At 54.9% G+C, this 9611-nt stretch overlaps 5 protein-coding genes across 5 annotated transcripts; 3 read left to right on the top strand and 2 right to left on the bottom strand.

The window, feature by feature from the left end:
* On the top strand, positions 1-631 carry PG994_000475 (uncharacterized protein; the record flags this gene model as incomplete). Its single annotated transcript, XM_066851884.1, has 2 exons — positions 1-201; positions 305-631. The coding sequence occupies 2 exons, from the start codon at positions 1-3 to the stop codon at positions 629-631; spliced, it is 528 nt and encodes a 175-aa protein (XP_066722516.1).
* A 909-nt stretch (positions 632-1540) lies between these two features.
* Positions 1541-3324, top strand: PG994_000474 (uncharacterized protein; the record flags this gene model as incomplete). The annotated part of the gene is made up of 4 exons (XM_066851883.1): positions 1541-1729; positions 1812-2229; positions 2289-3063; positions 3117-3324. 4 exons carry the CDS (start codon positions 1541-1543, stop codon positions 3322-3324), a joined length of 1590 nt encoding a protein of 529 aa, XP_066722515.1.
* A 735-nt stretch (positions 3325-4059) lies between these two features.
* Positions 4060-5505, top strand: PG994_000473 (Peroxisome assembly protein 12; the record flags this gene model as incomplete). Its single annotated transcript, XM_066851882.1, has 1 exon — positions 4060-5505. The coding sequence occupies one exon, from the start codon at positions 4060-4062 to the stop codon at positions 5503-5505; it is 1446 nt and encodes a 481-aa protein (XP_066722514.1).
* A 924-nt stretch (positions 5506-6429) lies between these two features.
* Positions 6430-7289, bottom strand: PG994_000472 (uncharacterized protein; the record flags this gene model as incomplete). The annotated part of the gene is made up of 2 exons (XM_066851881.1): positions 6430-6692; positions 6794-7289. 2 exons carry the CDS (start codon positions 7287-7289, stop codon positions 6430-6432), a joined length of 759 nt encoding a protein of 252 aa, XP_066722513.1.
* Positions 7290-8380: 1091 nt separating this feature from the next.
* Positions 8381-9611, bottom strand: PG994_000471 (uncharacterized protein; the record flags this gene model as incomplete). Its single annotated transcript, XM_066851880.1, has 3 exons — positions 8381-8455; positions 8509-9314; positions 9377-9611. 3 exons carry the CDS (start codon positions 9609-9611, stop codon positions 8381-8383), a joined length of 1116 nt encoding a protein of 371 aa, XP_066722512.1.

Genomic DNA, 9611 nt, shown 5'->3' with positions numbered 1-9611 from the left:
ATGCCGCCCGCAAAGTCCAAGACGGCTAACCACGACGACTCCAAGTCGGAGACGCCGAGCGTCAAGGAGCGTAACGGCCATGGCGCAAACAAAGATCACGGCCACCAAACGAACGGCAAACTTCGTCGTGTCGCTAGTTTCACGGGGTCAACGTTGCGAGACGCAACCAAGACGGCCACCAACGGCCACCCACCCGTGACGGTGGAAGCTCCTGCTGCACAACCAACTGCCACCCCTGCGGCAAGCATGAAGGCTATACTATCTCTGGGTGGCTCAAGATGGCTAATGATTGTTCTTGTTGTAGCTACACTGGCCTGCGTTCGACCGCGAAGTCCTCCACGAGTACCGCCGTGAACACCATCTCGACACCCCTACCGCCTTTACCGACAGCTACCGCCGACTTGTCCTTGGCAGGCCCGGAATCGGTCTTCACTCCCCTACGATGGCGCGAAAATCAGAATACAGACGACAGACCAAAGAAGATCTTGCGAAAGTGGTCAGGAAACACTTCAACGGACAGGGCATCCAGGAGAACGAAATCGTGGTCGGTTTCCTCCACCGGGTGCGGAATCCTGCCATCACGAGGCCGAAGAGAAACAAACTCGCACCACATGCGTCTCCGATGCCCTAATGTACCCACCCATTAATGAAGCATTGGACATTTACATGACGTCGGGCAGCATACTACGCGGTGTTTATCGAGGCCCAGGGATTGTGCCTTGGGGTTTGTTTTTTGATCATCGGGGGGTTTACAAGGCGTTTTGGGTGTTGAATACCTGTCTGGCATAATGGTCATTTGCATCCACCACGATAGGAAATTATTGGTTTGACGCGGTGGAAAACGTCAGCTTTGGCTCGTCCAATCTTGCTTTTGTGCATTTGGCGAGTATTTACACATTTGAAATATATAGTCTGCTTCTTTATGACCACAGCAGTGCTCCTTTTTTACGAATTTATCCCCCCATACAACAACGGCCAATGCCTGAAGCTTTTGATGAGCATGACAACAATCTTGCAATCGTTATCGCTAGCTAGCGTCAATCCATCAAGGTTTGAATTACATATTTGAGGGATTCGGTTTAACGGGACCGGTTTCTGACCCACCGATGCGGGTACAAGACTGACGAGCGCCCTCCGCCTTGCGCCATGCAGACCAGGCTGGATTGATGGTTAGGTCAGCAATTGATTGCCTGATACCAATACCAGTACGTACAGCCGCTTCCCAAAAAATTTGGATGCCTGAGGCACCTCGCAGCGATTGCGGCACCATCGTCATGTACTGTACCTATCACAATCCTGGCTCGGGCGGAAGCTTGGAGCGCGGCAGCTCGCGGGTCTTTTCCAGAAAAAAGTTTAGATGATTCCAGTGCCTTCAAAGAGCTTCGTGAACTTTTTTATGCTGGATGCGATCGCATTCTCGTTCAATTCACCCACCCACGTCCTGCTATACGCCCCAGGTGACTCCGGTATCCGGTTCAGGCCTGCCATGATATTTTCCTTCTCTCTATTATAATTTACCACCTGCTGTTTGTTATTCATCATGAATGCAAGCGTTGTAGCCAAGGCCGCCATTCCAGCGCGGCTGCTGTCCCCGACTCACATCTACGGCCGGCAACGATTACGAGAGTGTCTTCGCAAAAACGCACCCACCCGACAGATTACCACTGCCGCCAAGAGATTAGCCATCTACGAAGCAAAATCTTCTCATGACAATTCAACTCAACGACGGGTAAGTAATGCTTTATGCGGCCCAGCCGGATCCCCGCCATTGTACCCTTTGCTCAGCACTAATATGCATTGGGCACTCATAGACTTTCCACGCAACATCGAGGACTCTCGCCGTCAAAGACCCCTATAGGGCCCTGGGAGTTACCAAGTCGGCCTCGGCAGGAGAGATCAAAAAAGCCTACTATGGGTTAGCCAAGAAATACCACCCCGATACCAACAAGGACCCTTCGGCCAAGGACAAGTTTGGCGAAATCCAAGCTGCATACGAAATCCTATCCGACCCCAAGAAGAAGGAGCAATTCGACCAATTCGGCGCAGCTGGCTTCGATCCCAGCGGGGAACCACAGCCCGGTGCTGGCGGCCATCCCTTTGGCGGCGGTCACCCATTCTCCGGCTTCGGAGGCTTTGGGGGCGGCCAGGGCGGATTCGGTACCAACATCAACTTTGATGACATCTTTTCGGCATTCACCGGTGGTGCGGGCGGAAATCCTTTCGGCGGCGGTGGAGGCGGACGTGGAAGTCCTTTCGGGTCTGGTGGTCTCCTTGTGGGGAAAATATAGAAGTTGGTGCCACCATCTCCTTCATGGAAGCAGCCAGAGGCACCAAGAAGACGATCACGATACACCCGACTGTCGAATGCAACACCTGCACTGGAAGTGGCCTGAAGCCGGGAACTAAACGGTCCCAGTGTAAAACATGTGGTGGCACAGGTACCGCGGTACACTTCATGACGGGGGGCTTTCAAATGGCATCTACGTGTCCGAGCTGCAAGGGCTCGGGCCAAACGGCGCCGCGAGGATCTGACTGCCGAACATGCGCCGGAAATGGCGTGGTTCGGGAGCGCAAGAACATCACGGTGGATATCCCCGGTGGTATCGAGGATGGCATGAAGTTGAGGATGGACGGCGAAGGAGATGCTCCTATCACTGGCGGTGGTGTGGACCCCAATACCCGAACCGCCCGAGGAGATCTCTTCATACATGTCCGCGTCGAGGAGGATACGAAATTCAAGCGCGCCGGCTCCGACATCCTTTACACGGCCAACATCCCTCTGACCACGGCGATGCTGGGTGGCGAGACCACGGTTCCTACGCTCGATGGGGAGGTCAAGGTCAAGGTGGCTACTGGAACCAACACAGGAGACAAGACCACACTTGGGGGGATGGGCATGAAAAAGCTCGGAGGCCGAAGGGGTGGGACTGGTGACCTGAAGGTTGAATTCCGAGTCCAGATGCCCAAGTACCTTTCGGCCAACCAGAGGACGATATTGGAGATGCTGGCGGACGAGATGGGCGACACAACCGCGAGGCGCATCATGAATGTCAAGAGGTCCGGGTAGGTACAGGTCCTGTCGGTTGACTAGAGCGGCTACTAACGATAGCCTTCAGTTCTGAATCGTCGGGGCCTGCGGGCAAAGACGACGATCCAGACACGCATAGAAACGAAGGATTCCTGAAATCTATCTGGCATAACCTCACCAGCCACCCAGCACACCAAAAGCCTACATCAAATGAGGGCGATGCTGGCACGGGCAGCACTTCCGGAAAGAAGTCGGATGAGCCACCCAAGAAAGAGTCAGGATCGGGTTCAGGTTGATTCTGGCCCCTTGAACGTGTTATGTCGGATGGTAGCGGGAACAAATGACGAATTATTTGTACAAATACCAGCACCGAGGTGTACGCATCAGGACTTATTCGATGTAGTTAGCCTGGACGTCTTCCAATTGTACATTACATAGAGATATAGACTTCCCCGGTTTTGTCTGGGCCATCGGAGCCTAAGAGCTGGAAAATGGCGTGCAACCGCCCCAGGCCAGGGAGAACATGCGATCAAGATTTATGATGATGTTCTTGGTTGCTCAGGGGAGGACGATGGCTTGAAGGCGAATTGTACCATATCTACTTGGACTCTGATTACGGGTATGTAGTTCAGAGAGGCCACTCACCTCATGTTGGAAAGCAAAATAAAATAAAAGTGATAATCATAATACGCCTCAGGTTATGACTGCAAATGTCACTAAGTACTTACTTACATCCGTGAATGAAGAACTATTCATGTTGTGATGCTGCCCCTGATACTTTTTCACTGATGTTAGGTAATGCTGGTGCGGGCGTGGTTGGCCTTAGCTCCCGTGTACCACACCGTGCCTACTTTACCTGGAATGAACCTCGGCATCATTTTCCAGATTCCCGACCGACGCACCGTAACCAACAGCACCGCGACCACGACGCTCCACGTCGATCGTTCGACAACAAAGATGAACTGAAAAATATCTGCCAACACGCAGGTCTTTCCTTCAACTCGACTCCATATGCAACTTTCCATCCCAGCATGGAGTTCGTCACGGCCCTCCGGGGCACCTTCGACGACCAGAAGCCGTCGCTGTTCGAGCTGCTCTCGGAGCAGCAACTCAACGCCCTCCTGCCGCCAACCCTGCGCTACCTCCTGACCGTCGCGACCCAGCGGTACCCGCGCTACCTGCTGCGGGCCCTCAACTCCTTCGACGAGCTCTACGCCCTGCTCATGCTCTGCGTCGAGCGCCACTACCTGCGCACCCGCGGCGGCGGCTTCACCGAACACTTCTACGGCCTCAAGCGCGAGGCCGCCGTCGGGTCCGGCGGCGAGCTCCCGCGCGCCTCGCACGGCGCCGCGGCACTCGTGCGCGAGACCCTCAAGCTCGGCCGCGCGGATGTCTGGCGCAACCTGCTCGTGTCCGTGGGCGCGCCCTACCTCAAGCGCCGCCTCGACGAGGCCCACGAGATCGAGGCGCCGCGCGCCCTGCTCGGCGCGAACTACACGCGCCTGCCGCGCAACCCGACGCCGGCCCAGCGGCTCGTGTGGTGCTACCGCTGGTTCCTGCGGCGGGTCTACCCGTCCGTCCACGCCGCCTGCGGCTTCGCCGTGCTCGCCTTCAACCTCGCCTACCTCTTCGACGGCTCCAAGTACCACCACCCGCTGCTCTGGCTTATCGGCACGCGCGTGCGCCGCATGAACATGGCCGACTACAAGGCGCTCGAGGAGCTGGAGAACCAGCCGACGCTGGGCGGCGGCGGCCGGTTGGGGCAAAACAGTAATAGTGCGGCGGTGGCGGCGGCGGGGACGAGCTCGAGCTTCCTCTCGCCGCGCACCCTGGGGCCCAAGATCCTCGGCAGACTCTCGGTCCTGCTGCCGACCAGCATCTTCGCCCTCAAGTTCCTGGAGTGGTGGTACGCCTCCGACTTCGCCAAGCAGCTCAGCCGCAAGGCCGCCGAGAACCTGGAGCTGCCGCCTCCGGTCGCGACCGGGCTGCTCAACAACAACAACGATAAGAACAAGCAGCACAACCACAATAATAATAATAATAATAAGGGCATCAACAACAAAAACAAACAGGGAGGGGCACAGCAAACCGGTGACGGCGATGAGAAGCAGCAGCAAAAGCCCAAGACACCTCAAGAAGAGGACGTCGAGCGCGCCGCGAACGCGCCCATCGCCACGCCGTCGATGCTGCCGATCCATGTGGTCCCGGCCCCGGCGGACTCGCAGGACTGCCCCATCTGCGAGGGCGAGATCGTCACGCCCACGGCGTGCCAGACGGGCGTCGTCTACTGCTACACGTGCATCCACCGCTGGGTCGAGGGTACGCACCCGCGCCAGGAGGACTTCATGTCCGGAGCCGCAGGCGGGGCCGGCGGGGTCGACCGCTGCGGCCGCTGGGAGAGCGGCGAGGGCCGGTGCGCCGTCACTGGTCGGAGGATCTTGGGTGGTACGGAGGGGTTGCGGAGGATTATGGTTTAGAGGGGGCTGTGTGTATATGTGTGGCTGGCTGCTAATACTGGAACTAAAACAGAAAGGGGCCGGGCAGAGAACGAGGAGGTAGGCGGTTGGCGGGCCGGAATTTGTAGGAGTGTGTATGATCGATCACCTTGATTATGGGTCGGTGTTATACTAGCATGGAATTGCGTGGTGGCGTTGAGGTATATTTGTTTTGGTGTGCTGGAAGGGCATCTGCCTACTTCATCTATGGGCGACTTATTAATAGAGAGACAATAAACAAAGGATGCTTCATTCTCCAAATTATTGTCCGCATGGGCGTTGGTGTCCGTGACTTTTTCACAATATAATATTGTAGGGAGAGAAATATGAGAGTATCATCGTCACTAGTGACACTGTTGGGCATCTCATACATTCATCTGCTTCATGAATTCTGATCTCTAGGGTCGTACTGGGACCCATTCGTCTTCTATACAGTTGTTTTACTTCTTGAGAAGTCAAATGGGATTTGTTAGGCAATGGCCTGGTCTAATAAATCATCCTGAAATCCAGATTTGTATTTTTTTCTCGCGTGAGTATAGCCGTAGTACAAAAGGGGGTATATATATGTGTGTGTATCGAAAATCCAACACCACAAGTCAGTCCGTCGTAGAATCATATCACATAGTCTGCCTCGTATAGTGCATGCGCCACACCGAACCCTGCGCCAACGGCTTCCGTCTCGAGAGAACTGCTTAAAAAAGAGGAAGAAAAAACCCCATCGCCGATTTAAGAACTACCCAACAACCACTGAATCTTTGCTGCCGTTCCCTCGCGCCGAAGAGGCATCCGGTCGGTAAACGACGCTCTATCACCAGAAGACGCCGCCGCGTAAGAAGTAGCAGGTCGAGAAGGAGGAGCAAGTGTCGAGTCTAGAATGCCAACAAGGAACAAGGACAAAGAGGCGCCTTAGTCAATAACCAGTCTGGGTCCAGAAGGATCGTTGCCGGCGCGGCTGAAGAACTTACGATTCTCGGCAGGGGTCCTCCGGATGGAGAAGAGGGACGACATGGTGCTCTTCTTCTCGGCACTCGCGACGCTGTTGCTGTCCCGCGCGCCGCCGCCGCCGGACGGCAGCTCCTGGACGCTGTTGGGGTCGATGTGCGACTGCGGGAAGATGCCCCAGTGCTTCGACGACGTCCCGGACCAGCACCAATGATCAGTGTAAGCCCCTATATTCGGAGGAAAAGAGGTCGTCTGGCTTAGCGTCGTCTAAAAAGCATATGCTAATATATGAAGGGGATATAACGAGCGGAGGAAAGCTGGAGCTTACAGCTGATGTTCTCAATTACATCGCCCTTGTTAAATTTAAGCCAGTTGCCCTCGCCACCTGTCTGGCGGAACTTCCACCGAGCCACGGCTTGCATGTTACTGGTTCCTTGCATCCGGACCTCGCTCCTGGGCGGCGGTTCCAGCTTCACGGTATCGGACTCGAAGGCGCCCCGAACCCCATCGTGCCAGCCGATTGCCCACTTACCCTCGTACCTGGGCGGAAACTCGACCCCTACTATCCTCGCACCGACAGCGTACTCCAGCACCGGTGCGCGATCCGGCGGGGTTCGCAGGATGCCATGGGTCAGTTTTCTGGTTTCCGTAGCGACGGCGGTAGGAAGGCGGCCGACTTCGGGAGCAAGCGGTGGCATGACAGACGCGGTGGGTGGGTTTGGGAAGCACAGGTCGAAATTGTCCTTCAGATGAGGGGGGATCTCATCCCCTTCAACCACGGTGAAGCCAGAAACCACGGGGAGGGGACGGGGGTGGCGTGCCATGTGGGCAAACAGTTGCTTCTGGTTGAAGAAACCGTCGAGTCACTCTCTTCGAGGGTACGGCCGAGGCGGATGCAGAAAATGCAGGCATAGAACTGATCATCAATATGCCTGTTTGACAAATGGCTTTTCTGCAGCACTCGTAGCCGAAACCCAACACTATTTGACGTGTAATTACCGGTCGCTGCGAATTTCGTTAGTATCATGATACCGTCCATTCCAAAAAGGGGGGGGGGGGGGGGACTTAGACTTACAATCATTCTTCAAATCCTGTTCGATAGATTTATAATCAAGTTCGTAGAAGCAGTGTGTGCATTTTGCCACTACCATTGTAGAGAACCCCTTAATGGTCCGTTAGCAAGAGATTGGTGTTTGGAGATGTAGACATCCTAAGGAATGGGTTTTGACTTACTCCTACCGGTCTCTTTATCTTTCTGAAACCCAGCCCTCCCGCGACTGCCTCTTCAGCGCCTTTACAAAATCCCTTCAGCTGATAAAACGAGCTATGGGGGCCGATGTTGCAATCGGGCTTTCTGGACGGCATTGGTCCTGTCTCTTCATGCGTCTCGGTCTCCACTGGTATGATCCCTGGGTCGTCCTGACGTTGACCTGGTGTACTGGCCCTTTCCAGCCCTGGTTCTATTTGCTGCTGCTGCTGAGGTTGCTGCTGTTCGGACACTCGAGAATGCCGAGTTTGTTCTTGAAAGGACCTTGACCTTGACCTTGGCTGCGGTGGCAGAGGACCGAGAGGGGGTGGGACCAAGGCAGTCAGTGTAGACGCGTCAGACAGGACTGTTATTGGACGCTCTTTGGGCGCTACATGGTGTCGGTATCTGGGTGAAACTGTGGCGTAGGATGGTGGCCTATTGCCATGGTACTCGTAGTGACTTTGCTGGCTCATTGGTATTTTCAGCATATCATTTCCTGGGCTTGGAAGGTCATCATATGGAACACAGTCGAATATAGAGCTGCTTATAGAATCTGCAGATGGTTGGCGCATAGTGTGGCTCTTCGGCTCGGCTAAAGACGTAATCCTTGGGGGGTAGCCTGTCGCTGCATATGCGACTCGGGAATGCTCGTTTTTCGAAGGTAGGTTAGAATAATGCAATGAATTGGCAGATGGCGGCCGACTGCTCCACGTCGACGAGCTTGATGACTGTGTTGACGCTCTGTTGGTTTCATTGCGGCCCGGACCGCCTTGGCCTGCTGAGTTGGCTCTTACGCGGTGTCCAGCAATAGACGCACTTCTCATAGGCATGATCTGACCATAGCCCGACTCCGTATCAACTGGGCTGGATAGGGGTTGAGCCGCCGAAGCCAACAATCTTTGAGCTGTCACTTCATCCCGCTGCACACCATCATGATTTTCATTTGAACAATGGGATTGATGGCGATGGTGACTTTGTCGTTGAGCCCGAGGTGGTATAGCCGGGACCGCGACTGGCAAAGTGGGCGAATCAACTGCTGATACTTCCGGCCGTCTCTCAAGGATACTGTCATCCTCCATCTGGCCATCAGATGCAAACGTTGGTGGTGGTTGGCCCACTTGCCAGGGGTTAGCCGAGGGCGGTGGAGGAGGTGGCTCAGAAGTGGTCGTGGAAATATCAGAACGGTGCGAACTGCTTCGGTCGAGGTCACTAGCAGAGCCAAGTGTTCGTGTATTCCCAGCAGGCACCGTTTGTGGCCTCATCATAAGACTGAGCTGCTGCTCTACCTCGTCCATCGATCTGTCATTTGGTGATATGGGTGATGGCTGGACAATAAGCTGCGGTTCCTCTCCAGGGGCTAAGGAGCTTCCGTTAAGCGAGAAGGGGTCTTCGAACGAAGGACTGGTCGGAGATCGCAACGCTGGTGTTGCTGGCTCCACGAGCTTCATGCGCTTTAAGATGTCCATAAGTCTTGGCGCAGCCTTTCTTGACGTTTTTTGTAGCTCGTCGAACTTGTCCGCATCAAACTCATCCGCTTCTACGTAGTCATCAAAGTCCCATAACAGGTCTTCTAGTTCTGCGCGGTACTGCGCAATCTCGTCTGGAGACATCCAGTGTTCAGTATGCACAGCCTTTTTCTGTTTGGCATAGCTTATTACTTACCGTGCTCTTTAACGGCATCGACAAAGTTTGTCCCATATTGTTCATAATTATTGTCGCAGAGCGGCTCGATTCTCTTGAGCGCGCGCTCGCCTTCCTTAGCAAGACTCTGAGCTGCCTTGAGCATTGACGCTGCAACATCCTCATCTGCGCCTTCTGCATTGGCTATCGCAACATTGGCCTTTTCCACTATCTCATTGAAGGGCGCAAGGATGAGCCGTTCGACCTCGTCGGCCAT

Source organism: Apiospora phragmitis, assembly GCF_038363925.1.
Source record: "Apiospora phragmitis strain CBS 135458 chromosome Unknown utg000001l:1.0-2902119.0:1.0-2906034.0, whole genome shotgun sequence".
Taxonomy (NCBI): Eukaryota; Fungi; Ascomycota; class Sordariomycetes; order Amphisphaeriales; family Apiosporaceae; genus Apiospora; species Apiospora phragmitis.
Note: the sequence above shows the minus strand (reverse complement) of the source record. Positions and strands in the feature narration are given on the sequence as shown.